At 40.9% G+C, this 21,102-nt stretch overlaps 1 protein-coding gene across 1 annotated transcript in view; it reads right to left on the bottom strand.

Annotated features, from left to right (window-relative positions):
• Positions 1 to 3,297: 3,297 nt before the first annotated feature.
• The window catches only part of SLC49A4 (solute carrier family 49 member 4), a 94,430-nt gene continuing 76,625 nt past the window's right edge, over positions 3,298 to 21,102 (bottom strand). Inside the window, exon 9 of the mRNA XM_055259301.2 lies at positions 3,298 to 16,513. Within this exon, the coding sequence (XP_055115276.1) occupies positions 16,398 to 16,513 (116 nt within the window). The 3' untranslated portion in view covers positions 3,298 to 16,397. The remainder of the gene's footprint in view (positions 16,514 to 21,102) is intronic.

Raw genomic sequence — 21,102 nt, 5'->3', positions numbered from 1 at the left:
ACAATTCTAGAAAATAAAAATAAATCTATAGTGACGGAGAGCAAATCGTGACTGCCTGGGGAGGGAGTATGGAGACAGGAGGGGTGGTAGGAAAGGAAGGATATTAAAGGGGGTAGATGTGTTCACTATCTTGATGGTAGTGATGGATTCATGGGTGTGTACCTGTCAAAACTTTTATTTTACACTTCAAATATGTGAGGCTAACTGCATGTCAACTGTACCTTCATTAAGTGGTTAGAAAAGTGTGAATAAATGTCCAAGAAAATGTAAAATACAAACTTACCTCTTACAACGTTCCTTTTACTCGAAGGTGTACTGTTCATCTTTACAGTAAGGAATAGGGAATTTCCTACCTTCGCCTCTTTGCAATACTCTCAAGGATGCCCCTGGGACACAGACCAAGGCACCAGAGAAGGAAGTACTGTCGAAGCTCCTCCTTACTACTGAGAATGGTGAAGAGGCAGAGAGGATGAGCTCAAAAGCAGCATGCTTTATTCCAACCCGGAATATAGTTAGATAAGGTGTGCAGCCTTGACCTGAGTGTCAAGTGGAAGAAACAACGTCCTGCTGCCCTCATGGTTGCACACTGATGCCTTCTTTGCCTTCTTTTCTCAGAACTTGCCTTCAGCAGTTTGGTGATCTTTCACAGTAGTTGGGAAACAGGAGAAGTAAGATTATTAACGATTGCCCTCCTTTCTGTTCCTCCACTCTATAATCCATCTGAATCCTGAAAATCCTGAGTCAAAGCACCCCACCTCTAATGCCACATTGTCTGGGACAGAAATACATACAGAAAAGGGACAGATACAAAGCCCTACCCTGGACTCATCGTGACAACTGTCGTAAGAGGCACCGTGGACGCACATTCTTAATCGTCTTCTCTCACTTTTTTTCTGGCAGTGAGGAGGTTTTAATTTTACTATTAGTTTATTTTTATTTTTATTTTTTACATCCAGGACCTCCGCAGCAGTGCTGCTAGGTGTGAGAGATGCGTCTGTTGCTTGTGAAGTGGGAACAGGGAGAAGGTGAAAGGGGAAGCGGGAAGCAGAACACAGCCGTGACCTCTTGTCAGCAGGAGCTGTCTTAGATCAGTTTTAGGAAAGGCAGTTCTTGCTTTCCTTCAGTCTCTCGTGCCTGTGAGCCTCTTGCACCCCTTGCCCTGATCCGAGGGCCCCTGATGCTGAGGGATGACCCTGGACTTCTGAACTCCACCCCACCATTTACTGAGCAGCTGTGTGCTGCGTGACGTGGGGGTGGTGACATCTACGTCGCAGGGGTTCTGAGAAGAGTAAATTGATTAAAGGGCTTCTTGTAGCACAAAAGGCAGCCTGTACAAATCCATGGCTCTTGGAAAACCCCCTTCCCTCCACATTTGGACAAAGAGCTACCCAGCACCTACTGTTTCCTGGTTAGGGCGCGGGGCTCTGCAGCAGCCACATGGCCTGGGCTCAAACCCAGCTCCACCGCACACCAGCTATTTGACCTGGGGCAGTTTTCTCCTCTGATGCAAAATGGAGCTAATAATAGAACCTACTCCAGGTTTGCTGTGAGGCTGAGGCATGGAAAGTGCTTAGAACAGTATCAGGCATAGAGCAAGCACCCAAAATTATCACCACTGTTACTGAGCTAAGCACTGGGGGTTCAGGCCTGTTTCCGCAATCTGAGTCATGGATATGTCAAAATAAATGTGAAAAATATGATCTTCAGCTTCATAAAAATTGCTTTGTTGACAAAATTCAAAAATATAACCTAGCATCCTTTAGGGAACAAATGATACCCATCCAATAAATTATGCATGAAACAACTCTCTAAGACACCACTGGTGAAAAACGAAAAGTATCCCTTATAGGGCCTCCCCATCTCCATTTATCCAAATGAGAATTTGCCTCCTTCCCTCCAGCCCTTCCTACACTGTCTCCTTTCTGTCTCTTGCTAGAATTAAGAATTGAATGGTCTTAAAGATCAAGTCGTGTGTGTGTGTTTTAAGCTTTTATTTTGGTAGAGATGGAGTCTCACTATGTTGCCCAGGCTCGTCTTTAAGTCCTGACCTCAAGCGATCCTCCCGTCTTGACCTAGCAACGTGTTGGGATTACAGGCGTGAGCCACTGCACCCCGCTATCAGGTCCAGTGTTTTATATAAGAAACAACTAAAGAGTTGAAACAGGGCCCATTCATGCCGAGGGCATGTGGTTTTTAAGTAGAGAAAAGAACAGGAAGGGGAAGAGAGGTCAGTCTGACTCACTCTCTTGTCACCCTTCTCAGCTGAGCAGAATCCTGAAATGCATTCATTTGCTAGTGGACCCCATGGGGCTGGCTAAAGAAACTAACCTGGGGACACATATCAGGAGCTAAAGTCTTCATATCTGAACAAAGTAATGTGCTTTCTCGATATCTTTTCTAAGAAAATCATCAGAAACTAGGATAAATATACAATGATGTATTCCCCAGAATTGATCTCCTCAGGAACAACCTAATGTCCAACAATAAAATGAAATTTTAAATTATAAGTTTCCCTTGTTATGGGAAAATGTTCAGGATATAATGTTAAGAATATAAAACAAAAACACAGTACAATCTGTATGATATTAAAAGACATTTACAGCAAGAAGAAAGCATTATACTTTTCTGTATTTAAAAATGTCTTTAATAGCTGTTTTTTGTTTTAAACAGGGTCTCACTCTGTCACCTAGGCTGGAGTACAGTAGCACGGTCACTGCTCACTACAGCCTTGAACTCCTGGGCTCAAGCTATCCTCTTGCCTTGGCCTCCCAAAGTGCTGAGATTACAGGCATGTGCCTGGCCCTGTGTATTATTTTATAATGGAAAAATTGTTTTTAAAAATAAGGGTAAGAATTCTGTTTCCTATATGGCATTAAGATAGATACACTGTGTGTTCACCCAACCAGCATTCATTGAATAGACGCTGAAGACTCAAGAGGGAAGGGAGGGAAGAAGGCCAGGAACACGTATGAGGCAATCAAAACGTGCCAGGAGCTTTGTGTTCCTCACTCTATTCCAACATCATAAAATCCAGGCAAAGGTAAATGTAATTATCCCCCTCCTTGATTTTATGTTTTTTAAATGAATGAGGACAGGGGATTTCCAAAAGAGAGAACGGAATCCCCGTCTCTGGGCTTGCTGCGGAGGAGAAGGATTTGGCCCAGCCGCCTCTGCTTCCTTGCTCGTGTTTTTTTTCTCACCACATCTTGCTGCCCGAACGCTCAGGAAGCTTTGGCTCCACTTCTACTGCCATTTGGAGTTTGATTAAAAACAAAATGCGGACCACGTTATCACAAGTGCTTTCAATACATGTTTATTGCAAAACCACAAGCACAGTAACCATAATGTCAACATAACCGTATTTCCTAACAGAACAGGAGATCGCCATGCCTAAGTGCGTGCGTTTTCCAAAGAAATGGCGGCTTATTTGGAAGCTCACACACTGCGAGTGATGACGAGAAGCCCTGTTGTGAACTAGGAGTTCTAAACCATTAAACATTTAATTACCACTTTGGCAAAGCAATGCACATTACCATTTCTACAATGGAACAGCACAGAGATTTTAAATGCATCTTTATTGTTTAGAATCTTCAGTATTCACAATGTGTAAAATGAAGCAGCATTTTAAGTAAAACTCTATGCCAAAACAGTTTCTTAAAAAGTCTGGATTAAAAAGAAGGAAAACCACACATGAATAATATTTATCAGTGCTCACAGTTGACACTAACTATGGTTTTTTAAAAGAATAAAAATACTCAAGACTTCAACATTTCTTTACAAAAGTATACTTGGCCATAAAATAAAAATCTATAAAACCCCAAATATTACAAAAGTAAAATGCAAAAAAATTTTGTATACAAATGTAATACAATCTTTACATGGTAAGGATTATTTAAAAACACACAGAACACTTTCTAAGTGTGGATGTGCTTGGGAGCTGAACTCATCACACACCCCTGCTCTGACCATTGCACAGACCTAGCAGGTGGCAGAGCGGGTGCACGGCCCCTGGCATCAAGTCTCAGTGTGGCAAGTTTTAAGCTCCCCCCGCACCCATTCATACTTGCATCATCTCTTGTGCTGGAGAAGCTTGCTCATGCATATGGGGTGTCACAGGAGCTGCGGCACCTGCCTTCCAGGAGCCTGTATATAACCTATATCCTCGTGTTACTGCTTTAAAATCAGGCCCTGGAGCTGGGAAGACTCTCAAGAGATGACCCTGTCCTCTGGGCCAGTCGTGACCCACTCTGGCAGCAAGTCTACCGCAGACTGCTGGAGCACTATTTCACCCTGGCAGTCAGAGGGTTCCACTGCAGCCATTTCTGCCAAAAACCCTTCCCAGGATGGACCCAGATCCCGAACAGAAAAGGACTTTGTTCTTTCACTTCTTGATGCCCTCTTCAAAGGAGTCAGAGGCATCAAGTGTTGCCTGGGACTGGAAGAAGGGAAGGGGGAGGGGATGAGTTAGAATAAGACTCAAGGCCCAAGGCTGATGGGAAGGGATGGGGGTCTGTTGGGCATGCTAGGACCCACCAGTGTGGATAGTGCTGCAGGCTCCCTCACCAGCAGAGGCCTCTACTCTGGGTTTCTGCCATCATTCTATCTCCACTGCTGGCCTTCCTGCTCTGACTGTAATGTGGTGCAGAGCCATGAAAGCCAGACAACTAATGGCATAAAATGAGGCCAAATACACCTTGGCTCGAGAACAGACAGGGAGAACAATAAAGTGCTTGGGCTTTGGAGAGTAATTTTGGTTGGGCAGGCTTTCTGGCCTGCTTCTAGGTATGTGACTGAGAGAATGGAGGCAGATGGAAAAGTCTGGATGGAATACGAGATAATAGCTTTACTTGGATCGAAATCCCCTTAGACTACCAGAGATTTCTCTGCATCCAAGAATTGGTATGAAAAGTAATTACTCTGGCAGAATGCATGAAACACAATAAAGTAGGTATAGAAGGCATGCCTTCAATCAGAGAACATTCAATCTTTAGAGGGGTGACTGTGAAAGTTAAAGACTTTTGAAGAAAACACAGCTCTTCCCAGGCTGCAGTGGATGTCTAGATTCACACTGCGTTCTCAGAGCACAGGAACCTCTACTACGCCAGACGGGGCATCTGTGAGGCCAGCTTCCCCAGATGGCTGGTGCTACCTTCTAGAGTTTCCACAAGCCTTGGAGTCAGCTGCTCACATTTAAGAGAAGGAAGGAAGTGTGAGTTGCGAGGCTGTTTCTCCACCTCCATCTCCACAACTCTTCATGCTGGGGTCCTTTGCCCTGACTTGTTCTGCCTGTTTCCCCTGTCACTCTGTTTCTTGACCCCTCCCTCCCTCACATCCTCATTCTTTGAGAGCAAGAACTTCTACTGCAAAGGGGAGTGGCTCTGGAACTGATGACAGAGGGAGGTTGTAGAATCTCCATCCCTCGAGAGCTGAAAAGGCAGCTAGCCAGACCCTCTGCAGGCAGGATGTGCTTGGAGGCGGGAGGCTGGGCCAGATGACTTGGTGAGAATGAGCCAGCTTCAGAGTTCTGCTTTCCAGAACCTGCTTCCACCACAGCTCCATGCCTCCAAGACTCCTCCTGTACTTTGGCTCAGCACAAATATTAACAAATATGTCTACAGGTCTGGCTTCTATTTCAATACTCTTCCACTGCGGTCTCACAGATCTCCTTACATGGTTCCTGTCTCTCCCTTGGTAGGAGGCTCTTTTGGCCTAATCCCATGCCTTAATGAATGAATGCTGGCAGATCTGAAATCTTTGAAAGCTTGTTAGCTTTCCCTAAAAACCTTTTCACTTATTTTCAAGCCATCAAAACAGATTTCTCTGCCTTTCCCTTCAAAGGCTGTCCAGCGGCATTTTTTTATTCTATGAAGGTCACACATAACTATATATTGATTAGGGACAGCATGGATTTTTTAATGGCCCAAGGAAACAGGATTTAGAACATATTTTCCCAAGAAAGTAAGATCCCGTAGAGGAACCAAGACAGCTGTACAGATGAGCTACAAAGCTTCCAACAGCCCTTTTGGGGGTGTTGCTGGCTTTGAGTTAGTTTTTATGAATGGACTCACTGGAATGCAAATCTGAGGGCCAGGAGGCTGATTTGTTTGCTTCTGCATCCTCAGTGCCTAGCCCAGTGGCCAGCATGAAGCGGGAGCCCAAAACATGCTGGTGAATTATTAAATTATTAGCTACAGATTCCTCAATCCTGGTTCTTTTTTTAAAAAAATCTTAATACGATATGCTTTTATGATAAAATCCATGCCTGACTTTAGAGTGTTCATTATGTTCAAATTGTGTTACAAAGTAGAAAAGATCATAGTCTGCTTTAAGATGAGAGGAACAGTTTTCCTAAGAAAAATTAAAGCTTTTAAAAAAACATGAATGAAACTTCAGGACCTAGATAACCAAGAATTTACTGGTAAAGGAATACTGACGAGTGAAAAGGTAAGGGAATCAGCAGCTGGTTCAATAGAGTAACCTTTTCCCCAATTAGATGGAAGGACAATTATAGGCAACAGAATATAGCACGGAGCTTCTGTGCCTAGGTGGTCTACATTAAGCTTGAGTAAAAAAAGAACAAATATGGGGGCTTCTCTATTCTGAGATAGAAAAGGGTCAAACATTAGGACTAAGGTATCAATTGATTTCTTTTTCCTGAAAAGGTCAAGTGCAATTGGCAAAAGAGGAGGGAGGCCTGCAGGTGGGGATTCTTTGGGACATGGGGCAAGGATCCTGGAGCCAAAATCCAAGGGACAGCAGAGGTTTGGAGGAGAGGGACTGCTTCACTGGGGACACCTGTCTTACTACAATGATTTCTCAGCAATAACTCATTGATCAGGAAGAGTGAGTGCAATGCGAATTAGTGAATTCAGGGAAGGACTAAGAACCACCACCCTCAACACACACACTGAACTCTACTGAGCAGGCCCTATTCTTCCTGTGGCAGGTAAGACGGGATAGACTCCTCTCATGACTTCTTCCAGGCACTTTCTGAGTCACAGACCTAAACAGAAACAGGTGGTTACGTGTGTAGGCCAAGGAAGCGATTTTGTTTGGGACTTGTGGATGCAATGTATTAGGATGGAGGTGAGAGTTTAATGCTTAATTTCCATAAGCCTCCAAAATGACATATTTCTGGTGGGGAGGGAAGTAAATTCGGAACTGGGGGCATTTGTAGTAAATGAAATAATTGGCAGGAACTAAAACCTGCCCTTTTTAGCATTCTTTGGGTTTCTGCAAAGGCTCAGGGGGCTGGGACTTCAGCAATGCATCAAGTGTGGTTAGGTTTACTCGCAGGTAGAAACCTGAAGGGTTTCTGCAGTCTCCAGTCCCCAAAGTAAGCCCTGCTCTATGTGGCTAGCTGATATCCCAAATTCTACCATTAGAAAGTCCCCTTTTGGTGTTTAGTCTTTGTTCTTGTTAGTATTCAAATTCCCCTTAGAAAGGAGACCCAAAAAGCCTTATAAGTATATGCATCTTAGCATGTATACATTTGTTAAATTTTGTCTTGAGAAAGCTGGGGTACCAACAACATTCTCAATCTCCCATAGGAGTAATAACCCATTCCTCAGCCATGGAATGATGGTAGGGTTGGGATTCCTCATGCGAAAATTAATTCTGTGCCTCCAGACAGATCCAGGTCTTACTCATGAAAGGAATTTCAGTGGGGCAGAATGTCTTTTCCTCAAAAAATCAGTAATGGTTTATGATTTGAGAATAATATATGGGAACCTGCTATGCATAATTATTCAGGAAACTGTCACTAGCTCTTTGTAATTGTTAGTTCAGGGGTGTCTTTGTTTTTTTAAAAAAACCTTCTGGCTAGGCACAGTGGCTCATGCCTGGAATCCCGGCACTTTGGGAAGCCAAGGCAGGCGGATCGCTTGAGGCCAGGAGTTCGAGACTGGCCTGGCCAACATGGCAAAACCCCATCTATAACAAAAATACAAAAATTGGCTGGGTGTGGTGGCTCATGTCTGTAGTCCCAGCTACTCGGGAGGATGAGGCACGAGAATCCCTTGAACTGGGAGGCGGAGGTTGCAGTGAGCCAAGATCGCGCCACTGCACTCCAGCCTGGGCAACAGAGCAAGACTCTGTCTCAAAAAAAAAAAAATCTTCATTTTTCTGATTATCTTTCACTGTCATGTAATTGTACATATATAATTACTCTGTATACAGAATGAATAGAAGTATGCATAGATGAAGGAACGAATAGATATAACAGTCTGAAAGTTTCCCTAATGCTGGCACCTGTAACACATCACTAACAGGGCCTTGTAGAAGTTCCTTGTTGGTTTGAGAAGATAATGTATAAACTGGGAGTACCGGTGGAAAAGTATTGCACTCATGTTTTCTACTTTTTGGTTGTGTGTGACCAAGAGGTGTAGATCAGAGAACTGTAAAACTTTTCAGCAAAAAGAAACATCTTCTCCGGCCCTCCTATTTTAGAAGTGAGGAAGCCAATGTTCAGAGAGAACAGATGACTTGCCCAAAGCCTCAAGGCTGCTTGGCAGCCATGCAGAAGACAGAGACCCAGACTTCCTGACACTGAGGTTGGTCTTCTGGTTCACTTCTCTCTCTCAGAGCTATTAATATTATGCTCACATTATAGTCACGAGGAAGTCTTGTTGGCTGGGCATGGGGGCTCACGCCTGTAATCCCAACACTTTGGGAAGCTGAGGTGGGAGGATTGCTTAAGTCCAGGAGTTCAAGACCAGATTGGGGAATACAGTGAGACCCCTTCTCCACAAAAAATAAAAAATTAGCTGGGGGTGGTGGCATGCGCTTTTAGTCTTAGCTACTCAGGAGGCTGAGGCAGGAAGATCACTTGAGCCCAGGAGTCTGAGGATACAGTGAGCTATGATTGTGCCACTGCACTCCAGCCTGGATGACAGAGACTCTGTCTCAAAAAAAAAAAACAAAACCAAAAAAAGCCTTGTTTACTAACACTTGAGTACAGATCATTCCTTGACATGCTGAAACTTTGCTCTTATTCTGTAAAATATCTGCACAGTTTACTGGAAGAATATGACCATGTGGAGATGGCATCATTGCAAAGCAACTTACAATTCTTTGATGCCTTAACTAAAGATGTAAGTTCAAGGATCGGCTTTACTATCTGACCCAACGGTTTTGATTTCTACAAGTGCAAACCCATGCTGCCTCCCGATGAATCCAACCAAACCAAAGGACTCGTATCTAGTTTGATCTGATTCTGGTGAGCAAATGCAGTACCCCGACCTGGCTCCCAGAATGCTATCTCAACATCAGATGACAGATTTTTCTCTTATTGCATTTGATAAATTTAATAAACCCTGTGTTTCATATATAAAGTCCTTTGGGAAAATAAACAGCACCTGCAGCTTATCTCCTCCCACAGACACTGAAAAAGCAATTTCTTCTTATTGAATGTGGACGCAGCATAAGATTTCATATGTTCACGTACAGGGCTCACATGAGGGGGGCTACTGCACGAATGGAAACACAAAGGTGCTGGGCAGCTCTCCAGCTTTGCAGACTGCACATGCTTTGGTCATGTTCATATTTAAATAAGAATGAACTGGTATTTCTGAATTGGAAGAAACCTAAGGGAACATCTTTGTTCACTCCCTCATTTTAAGAGATGTTGCTAAAGGAGAAATGAAGTGACTTGCTCAAGGTCAAATAGCTGAAGTCACCAGGCCAGGGTTAAGAGCCAGACCCGTGGGCTCCTACGCCAGTGCTCTTTTTCTCTGTCCTCTCTAGTAGGGTCCATGAATAATCTGCACTTCCGGCTCTCTCCTCTCCACCGCTGACAACTCAGAAAATCTGGGTGTCACACAGCTTGCTCCCAAGCATGGTCAGAAATAAAAAGACACCACCAGAAAGGGGAAAGCTGGATGGGCAAGAAGACAGGAAAGGAAGAAGTGACCAAATGAAGCTGAGCTCCTGGCCTGCTACAGTTCATCATTTCTACTGACAGCTTGAAAGTTAGGAAAGACACAGAAGTTGACCAGGAAACAATAAGAATTATCAGAATCTCCATTAGCTATTTTTTTAAAAAAATGCAATTCCACAAGCCAGGCTGGGCAATAGGGCGAAACCCCATCTCTACGAAAAACATAAAAAATTAGCTGGCATGGTGGTATACACCTGTAGTCCCAGCTACTTGGGGGGCTGAGGCTGGAGGCTTGCTTGAGCCTGGAACATTGAGGCTGCAGTGGGCTGAGATCACACCACGTCACTCAAGCCTGAGTGACAACGTGAGAACCTGTCTAAAAAAAAAAAAATTGCACAAGATTATTCTTTTGTCTTCTGTTTTCTATAATATTGTGTGCCTCTGCAGAGACAGGGAAGCCAAGAAAGCCCTGTGGAGGAAATCTATATGGATTTCATAAGTCGGTTACTCACTTTCTTTTCTCACAGTACAGGGAGCTTAGTTGATGGTGTTAAGAACAGAAATTATATTTCCAGTAAGAAAACACAATAGTGCATAATGGAACTCAACACAATAGTGCATACTGGAACTCACTTTTGAACTTTAGAATATGATAAAGCTTGATGGTACATAAGTAGGTCTGTGAAACATCTATATTAACCACAATATGCTACATTTGACAGATTCATCTGGTAGAGAAGGATCTCAGAAACTTCTGCTTCTACCCATAAAGTTTATACCAATATGGTCCAAGAAAGAGATCCCTAGGTGACTCGATTTTAAATGCCCCCCGAGTTTTTATACATAGATATGTAAATGCATACACAAGTTTCTTCTGAAAGAATGAATGATGATTCCCTCTGGAGAGAATGGATTAAACAGCACGTTTGTATGGAGGTAGACTTTACTTTCTATTCCTGTGCTATTTTATAATAGTTATACACTCATGTATTTCTCATGTAATTTTCAAAAGTCTAAAAGAAATGAAAAAAATTACTTAAAAGAATTACTTATGGCTAACACACTGATCATTTAGGGACAGAATGCGGTCTAGGAGCCAAGTGATCTGCTAAAACCTGGCTGTGTCATTTAACCTAAAAGGTTCTCTACTGATTTGTAAAATGAGGTGGCTGAATTAGATCATTTCTTTGATTCTATGATCCTTCTGTGTAAATGGGAAAGCCAATTTGAATTAGATGAAGTCTAAATTAAATAGTGCTTTAAAAGAAGTATCATTTTCTAACATTAAGACAATTTGAATTAGATGAAGTCTAAATTAAATAGTGCTTTAAAAGAAGTATCATTTTCTAACATTAAGGTAAACTGGCAGTTTCTCCAAGTTATCCTTACCATTTTGTTCAAGGTTGCAGAAGCTGCCTTTACAAATCAGAAGAATTTATAAAGTAGAGAATGCGAAGAGTTCTGTGATGTTTGGGTTGATGTTCTGGTATCCCCTTTGGAGTCCCAAGCCTTACAATGTACTATGTCCAGCAAGCACGTTTAGAGATAAAATAGCTTGATGTGTTTTGATCATTTCATCAAAGCTACTGAAATCAATTCTATGCTTTCATTTTTTAAGCTAGGTTAAAAAAAAGTTTAATTCTCCGTTGTTGAATGAACAGAACAGCTGGGGCTGGGTAGCTTTTTGTTCTCTCTTTTTGAGAGTAGGCTAAGATGGAAAGCTATTGTTTGAGGCATACCAGATTCTAGAGCACAACCAAAAGACCACATAAAGCAATTAGCCCATATTCCAAAAATGCAACAAGTAATAACTATAGAAACTTGTTAGAGACCTTTGAAATTCCCATATCAAGGAAATACTCGAACTTCTAAGGCTTAGCTGTGAGAAGACCTGTTAAATCTTTCTGGAGCACCTGGGCTTACTCATGTTCTGAGCCTGCTAGCGTCTTGTTCAGGAGAGGAAAGACTGAGCATATGGCCTTATTTCCTACTCGGGAATGAGAATGGACTTCTGCCGGGGACCCTGGAGAGGGGTTGAGGGTGAAGAAGCCTGTGTCAGAAAGTCAGTTCGAGAAAGTTGAAGGTCTCGGGGACAGAGCTGAGGTCAGATTCATCCAAGGGTTGAGAAAGGTATCTGATGAGTCAGAGCCTCAGAAAATCATCAAGTGATCTAAATCCTGACCACAAACAAATGTAAATCAGAGAGACTGAGGGCCATGTAACTGCCTGTATCACTCCCATCCCCCTGGCCAGAGATGACACCCTCAATGGACCCCTATGGGCCTCTGTATTAGTTCCTGGAATCCTCTCCTAAGTTTGAGGTTCCATCTGAACCAGAAGGACACGTGAGGAAATGAGCTCGAGAGCCAAGATGTCTGCTGAGTGAGCAGGCCACCCCGCCTCTACTGAGCACAAAGTACCCCAAAGCCCAATGTAAAGTCCTGTTCCACTTTCTTGAACTGACTTTCTGACACCCAGAAACATCCCCTTTGAGTATTGCTCACATTTCCTAACAGACCAGCACATTGTCTGATAGTAAAGAAATAAACTATCTTGTCCCTTCTGCATGAATATAATTCCAAATCAAAGTGGAATTGCATTTTTCTCCTATATTCATAAAACAGGTTTGATAAAATGTTCTCATAGTTTCCTGCATTTCTTTTTTAATATGACATTTTCTTCATATCACAGCTTTAGTACTTGCCTTAATATGGCAAAATGATAGTAATTTCCGTACTTATTTCAGGGACAAATGTGCAATGTGATTTTTTAAACATTAATTTAAAGCAAATTTGCTATGCATTTTTATTCAATCTTGAGCCTAAAGTGAAGCTTGTACTTATGCAAACAGTAAGATGAATGCCTGGATTTTAGTAAAATAGCAAAAAAAAAAAAAAAAAAAAAAAAAAAAAACTAATTAAAAGTTAAGTAGATGGGGATTTAATCTCTTCAATTTAAAATCCCTTAGCTTAGATCTCTCGTTAGAAGGGCTTCATAAAAACAAGCTGTAAACATTCTCCATAATTAAACACGAGTATATGATCTATGAAAAAACTTGGCCCTCAGGCCATATATATTTAAATATACAAAATTACATTTGTATTTGATTCTCTTGTAATTAGCTCCATCCTCCAGTGAAATGCATTTGGGTATACAACTGTCTTGTTTCTATACCTCCACCAGGGATCATATTAAAAAATGCTTCTTCCCATAAACTGTGAAGTATTAATTGATAAGCCACAGGGAACTTGCACTACAGCATGTCCCTACCACTTAATATTGGTGTTGACTTAGTTTATGGGATTGAATTATTCATCAGAATCTTTTTACATGATGTCATTGCAACCCAAGAGCTAAGAGCTGTCAGAGCATCTACAGGATAGTGATGGAGAAAAGAGAATTTTACTTACAAACCAAATAATCACCTTAACTTAATCCTTGTACTTCCCATACTCAGTAACGGAAGCTTACTGTTAAAGCCCTATCATTTTTTAACATGAAGGTATTCATGCACACCCAAAATGGTCTAAATTAAGCTGCAATTCTGTGAGGCAGGAAAAAAATACCTGGTTTAGGAGTCAGAAACTGTGAGCCTCAGTTGTACTTTACCTCTCTAGAATCATTTCTATAAATTCTAAAATGAGGGTTTGGATTAGTGAAGGGCTAAGATTTCTTTCAGCTGTAACATTTCGTTAGGATTCTATAATGGTTAGAAAGTGCAAAGAAAGCAGCTGGTCTATTTTGATGCATGATAGAAATAAAAACCAAAAGAAAATATGATTTGCAATATTCAAGTAAATGATGTGTAATCTTCTCCCCACCCCCAAGACTTTTGGTTCCCTTCCTGTCAGGTTTGGTATATGAAATTTTTGATCACTTAAAACAGTTGCAGTCTATAATTAGAACAATTACCTGCTGGAGGGGTAAGCACATACAAACAAAGTACAGGGACTCATCTCACCTCATGTATTCTAAAAACAAGAATTCTGAAAAATGCAAGAATTTTTAATCACTACCACTTGGGATGTTTTGAACTAATTAGTCATTTAGGTAATACTTTTAAAGTGTTATTCTACTTTGTGTTAAAAGAAGAATTAAGCCTGGTGTGGTGGTGCATGCCTGTAGTCCCAGCTACTGGGGAGGGTGAGGTAGGAGGATCACTTGAGCCCAGGAGTTTGAGTCCAGCCTGGGCAACATACTGAGATCCTGTCCCTTAAAAAAAAGAAGTGCAATTAACCATAATTAAAATGTTCTACACAAGAAATCTTACTATAGCAGAACGTTATATCACAACATCCTCAAACATAATAGTTCTGACTAAAACCAAATACCTTATAATTCTTCCCTCTCCTTTCTATCTTCCCTCTGAACAGGAAGGGGTGGTGCTTATTTAGCATCCGGGTCATGGTCTATGGATATCCTTAATGGCTGGCTTTGTATCATCTTCAAGGAATCTGCCTTCTTGCCCTGGTGTGGTGGCTCATGCCTGTAATCCCAGCACTTTGGGAAGCTGAGGCGGGCGGATCACTTAGGAGTTTGAGACCAGCCTGGGCAACATGGAGAAACACTGTCTCTACTTAAAACAGAAAAATTAGCTAGGCATGGTGGTGCATGCCTGTAGTCCCAGCTACTTGGGAGGCTGAGGCGGGAGGATCACCTGAACCTGGGACATGGAGGTTGCAGTGAGTTGGGATCGCACCATGCCACTGCACTCCAGCCTCGGCCACAGGGCAAGACCCTGTCTCAAAAAAAAAAACAAAAAAACAACAAAAAAAAAAGAGAATTCTGCCTTCATTTCATTTTTATTTCAGAAAAATAACAGAATTCAATGGAACTAAGTCTAGCTTTTGTTTTCTTCTTCTCTTTAGCAAGTTCCTTAGCTCCTTCAGTCCTTCTGCTAAGTGAGCACGGTGTTTATAAAGAGAGACGATTTAAAGATGACTGAAGACAGATGTTAAATTTGAACGGTTTCTTACTTTCCTAGTTTCACAAGTTAGGGTCTTAGAAGTTGCCAAGCAGTACTAGGATACTCCTCTAGGACTGAGGTGAGTTAATGCACAGCCTTGTACTTGCTAAGGGGGAGGGGAGAGAGACTTGGGAATCTGCATGTGGGTGTGTCATGGCGCACACAGGTGCAGGGAGGAGCAGGGTCCAGTGCTGCCCAGCTTTCCTGAATCTTCACCACCTTGGCTGATAAGAGCCACTTGCACTCTGTCCAGGAAAACACAAAAGTGTATATACTTAGCTGACAATGAAGGTTCAATTTCAAGTGAGGAAAAACAAGAAGAAGGGCTGGAGGAAGCTGAGAATAATAAAGGTATAGCAGTATTCTTGACTTTTTGGGAAAAGGGTTGGTTTTTCTGTGTGAGGGGAATGATGTAAATATGAATAGTGGTGATACCATACTCTCACTGCAGTGTATTTTATGTCACAGTGAAATCTGTGTCTGACAGCCACTCAATGTGGAACTCTTATTTCTTAAAAAGCTATCATCTGTAGAAAGAAGATAGGTACTGGCAAAACGCTGCCCTCTCAAATATGCTGACTCCACAGAGAACAGAGTATTTTACAACCTAAGCTGAAACACAGGATGTAATTCAGAAATCATTCGACACAGCTGAAAGTTTCAATGTGATAAATTATTATTTTTAAACGAGGGTCACTGAATAAAATCTAACCCTGGTAAATAATTGTTGGCTCTGGACGTCACATCTCATGCCACCATATACAGGCAGAAGACACAGTATGTCCATGTGACTTGTCATTTCACTTGTAACAAAGTGCTAGATCCTAATGGAGTTACATTTTTTCATACAATATTAAATGTAATTATATTAAACATTTAGTCACCCTCATATAATTATTTAAGGGCCTAGTAGATGAAATTGTATTTCACAGAAACAAGGATAAGTTGAGACAGAGATACAGTGCCTATGCTGGGAAGTCACTGGAATGCACCTGATCACCATAGTAAAGATGGCCAAGGGCTTCTGACCTGATTAAAATAAGGAGTCATATAAGAAATGGCTTTATTAGAAAAAATGTAGTGTACATGTGGCTATTTTATCACTAAAATTGGATACAGGGTTTGAACTTCTTTAGAAGTTAGTGGCATATCTTCCTATTCTGATATGTGACTTAGGGAAGGCGTTATCTTCATATGATAGACACCCTTTATTTCTTTTCATAATTACAAGTAATCAGTAGTTTAGCACGGGCACAAAACAGAGAGAGAATTACTTAGGTAGTGCTTTGCGTGTAAGAAGTCACACTTCCAACCCCAGAATCAGGCACAGGTATGCCAACTGTAGAGCTTTAAAATTCCCTATTATCACTCAAGTCTGCCATCATTATTACCTAGTAGTAATTAAATTAATGTGATAATCTGTAACCTAACAAAACCTCTGAATGAAGTTTCTTTCTTCTCCCTCTTTTCCTGTTAGATGTGCAATTCCGAGCAAATGTGCAGTGTGCAGTATTGATTTCCAGACTCCTTTTAAACTCCTTCAAGTCTGTGCTATTAAACGGAGACAACCACATCAAGATAGAGTCTGTCATAGGATTCCCTGAAGCACAGAATGAGAAGGAGACTGAGCAAACACGACCCGGGAAGGCACCAGTTGAACCAAGACAACTCTGTAAGACAAAAAACATGCAGTTTTAAACATTCATGTATCACCAGTAGACCACCACCTGTATGCCGGAAGGAATCTGCTCTGCATTAAAAAGTACTTATAATAAATGCACCCTGGAAGGCCTAGAAACTGGCTTTCAATAAACAGTGACAATCTGGAGACTAAGTGATGTGTGTAATATATGACGGGGCTTCCATCTGGAATATTTTTAATCAATATTGTTCATAACTTTTCGTCAATTTAATCCACCTTGACTTTGGTTACAAAATAAATTACTTCAAAGAAAAAAATCAATCACCTTTAAATGTTAGTTTTATAATTATTTTTTAAGTACCCTCTATCACGATCACTCTTGTCCCTGTTTATAAATATCTGATGGATTAAAAAGACAAATACGAAAATCATCTGAATTTTGAAATAACACTTTTATATGTTTTGGATAGAAATATCTATTTCTCAGCAAAAACATTAAGTAGAAATCACTGTAAAATAGATGAGAAAATATATTTAAAAATAAAACATACAAAAAAAATCAATCATAATTCTGCCCCCAGAGACATCACTGTGAATATTTTGGCTTATTTCTTTCTAGTCTTTTTCTCTACCAGCATGAATGGTTATGTATGATGTCAATTATTGGAAAACCTATAGGCGTCATCTGAATGGGCAATTCTGTTGTTGTTTGATTTAATGTGTCAAGAACATGGTTCTTCAGAAATGCTCTCTCATGAATTCAGGATTCTCCAACAAGACAATCCTGAGCCATTTGCTACCAACACACACTGACCACTGTGGCTGCCTCTAGCTGCTTCCTGGAGCTCCAGAGACCCTAGGGCTGTGCATCTGTTCAGCCTTCCTCTACCCCAATCCCATCTGCCAGTCAATCCCAAGGCTCTGAAGTGAATAGCTCCTTGGCATAAAGAGGTTGGTGAAGGTGGTGGGGACAACGTTTCTAGTTTAATATCCATTCAGCAGTTTCAATTAAAAAAATAAACGAAAATAAGCTCCTTGGTGCCTTTTTTCTTTTTTGGTCACTGTTATGGGTTTATATTTTCCCTTTGTACTTCAACAAAATGCTAATACTGCTTTAATCTTCAAAAGTCATCCTAAATATTTCTACACTGCTGCTTTAGTTTAATCCATAATTCATATGGCTAAAGGAGCAATTTATGCTCAGGAATGGAAATCAGAAAACTGACTGGCAAGAAAAGGTGCTGCAATACCTTTTTTTCTGTAATATGCTCACAAATACAGACTACCCACCTCTCAATTACTATGTTTTAAAAGTCAGACATGCTATTCTATAGTATGTAACGAAGACATATATTTCAATGGTATTTTTATGCAAAGCTGTTTCCTCTGCTTTACTTGGATTGGACATAGTCTAAATACTCAGAGAAGCTGTGATCTATGAGATCTTGTCTTCATTCTGATGTTCCCTGAAATGACACACTGGGCATTTTCTGCTTTTTTGTTGACTACATAACCCCTGGATTTCTGATAATTTTACTAGGCAAAAAGAAGCAGTAAAAAATTAAAAAGTAGTAAAATATAGACAATAGCATTTTGTTTGTATTAAAAGGGAGAACTTGGACCTCAGGGTCAAATTTTAAGCAACAGATAAAAAAAGTAAGGTAATTGACAAGACGGTTTACAACGATAGTTGCTAAATCTTAGAGACTGTATTTTATGGGGAACTAGAGCAACATACATAGCAACAATTAGCTTGTCCTTGCTTTTCTTAAACTGAGAAACTTTTCAAATATTGTCAAAACAAATCTTTTATTTCAGAGTTATTATTAGAATTGTAAAATCATTTCTTCTACATAGGTTCAGATGAAATCTCTAAAAAGTCTCATAATTGCTCTTTGGCGCCATGGTTTGTTGACTGGTTTTTACTGTGTGCCTCTCTCTGAAAAGTCAAATCCACCTCTCAGTAAATTCACTTGTCTCAATCAACTACAAGTGTTCTTTGAAATTATTTGCCTTTTTAGAAAGCAAAGTCAGAGATAGGGGAACCTCTACATTTTCCTGCTGAAAACCATTCACATAAACCACTGTTTAGGTGCTCTAATAAGCAAGGAAATGACTTGCTTAAAAATCTAATTTGACTTGGCAGTAGCAAAGTCAGCTGCTGTCCTTTCTGATCCCCTTTCTGACCCTGATGTAGATGAACTAACAGAATCCCGAGCCACTGAAATTTTTGTATTATAACTCTTTTCATCTTTTAAAATGATCATGGTTTTCTAATACTCCTTCCCTTTGCCTTTCACTAGATAAAATATAAATCCATACTTGAAGGCAGGGGCCTACAGTCTGCCCCATACTTCTGCTGTGTCTCTACTGTCTACTACACAGCAGTCGCAGTACTCGTTCTGCCAACTTACAGTTTAGACGGTGCTCGACTTTACTCAGTGAAGTGGGCTCTGCACCAAGTGGTGAGGCTCTGTTGGGACTGAATTAATTGGGATTTTGCTCAGCCTCTTACTTTTTCTTCTGGAAGCACTGTTGTACTTTTCACCTCATCTTTCCCTACAGTGGCGCCATGCTTTCGGTTTCTACCACTTATAAGTACTTGTCTGTTTCCAGCTACCACCCTCCAGAACCAACTGCCTATTTTCTTTTCCGATGATTTAACAAGATTGTCTCCTTTCTCACTCAAGGTGAGCAGCCAACTGACCCCATGATTTCCCAGGATAATGCCTTGCTATCTTCATTCCACATCAATTACCCAGTAGATCTTACCATCACATTCCATTATTCTACTTCTTAGATATAAAATTACTTCTCACTAGTCCACATCTGTTGAATCTGCTCTTTGTTTTCCTGGTAACCATTAGGCAATGCCTCCCACCTCTGCCAGGCCCCTGAATCTTTTGAGTGACAATGCAGCCTCACATTCATGGTCAGCCACTTTAAAATGAAAGGGCTGAGATAAAAATCATGACGCTTTTAGCCAAAACCTGCTGCAAAGCTTCTAGAACAAAAAGTAACAGATAACACAAACTTCAGAATATTAAACAGAATACATTTCAGAGCACAAAAAGGATATAACAGCATTCTCAAATTGATTTTTCTGTGACATTATTAGAATAAAGCATCACCGTGCTGTATCAACTCAATGAGATTCTCAAAACAACCCAGGAAGCAACTCCGTTTTACAAATATGCTTATATTAGGGAGCAAGTAACAACTTTTTTTTTGAAAGTGACCTTGAAAAATCCAAGTCAGTGAAACTCTAAAAACTTCTGACAAGGTTCCAGGTACCCAAAGCAGAACTGAAATAAGACATGGAGACCCTGTGACCCAGGGCTCCAAATAAGCCTGTGGCATTGGTATAGGAGCCTGAATCACATTTGCCCTCAATGACTGCAATAGCTCTAATCTGCAAGCAAATTGCCAGCAGAACCTAGCTTGCCAGGCAAGACATTCTATTGTGGTCATTTTGGGGTTAGTCTGTATAGCCCTGAAAAATTATCTGATGTATTCACTTATCAGATAGCACATTGTAAGGGGAAAAACCCTAGTCAGGAAGTTTAGTACTTCCTTGAGAAGTGACTTAAAAAACTACTGATCTTCATGGTGATTAAAAATTAGGCCTTCTAGGCTGTGTGTGGTGGCTCACGCCTGTAATCTCAGCACTTTGGGAGGCCAAGGCAGGTGGATTGCTTGAGCCCAGGAGTTCAAGACCAGCATGGGCAACATGGTGGAACCCCATCTCTACAAAAAATACAAAAAATTAGCCAGGTTTGGTGGCGCATGCTTGTGGTCCAAGCTACTTGGGAGGCTGAGGTGGGAAGATCACTTGAGGCTGGGAGGCTGATGTTGCAGTGAGCCATAATGGTGCCACTGCACTCCAGACTGGGTGACAGAGCAAGACCCTGTCTCCCCCTACCCCTAAAAAAATCAGGCCTTCTAATTACATAACTAATAGTTAAATTTTGACATATAATTAACTTCTGGGTGAGTTTTCAAGTTTCAAAATAACTGAATAATGACATATGAACACTGGCTTTAATGGAAGGGGATTCAGTTTATCATATAAAATGTTTAGGGTACTAGGCTGCGGAACTAACAGTTATTGTTAGGAAACAGTTTTACAGAATTTTTAGATTTGCAATTTATGTATAATCATACCTGAGACCATAAAGAATATGGATCTTTGCTGCAGGACTTTTAGGGCAAGATCAACTAATCCTACTGAAAAGAGTTTCAACACAGATTTCATGGTTCTAGTAAATTTAGCCCTGGAGAGATGTGGATGATGTTTTTGTGTATTCATTACGCACATTCATAAATACACATATAAAAGCATTTCTTTACAATGGAAGACTAGATATTTAAATTCCTAGCATCAGTCAGCTAATTATCTAGAAGAAACAGAACAAACATTGGTGGGTGCCAGCTGTGCCCTGGACTAGGCACTTTCACAGGTATCTTCTCATTAACTGCCTAAAATGCCAAAATTTAATGAGACATTTTTCCTGGAAACCACCTTGGTGGATTAAAATTAATGATTATTTAAAGTTTCATAGGGTACTATGCTCACTACCTGGGTGATGGGATCATTTGTGTCCCAAACCTCATTGT

The sequence above is a fragment of the Symphalangus syndactylus genome, chromosome 21, assembly GCF_028878055.3.
Source record: "Symphalangus syndactylus isolate Jambi chromosome 21, NHGRI_mSymSyn1-v2.1_pri, whole genome shotgun sequence".
NCBI lineage: Eukaryota > Metazoa > Chordata > Mammalia > Primates > Hylobatidae > Symphalangus > Symphalangus syndactylus.
This window is presented reverse-complemented; position numbering and strand designations above follow the sequence as displayed.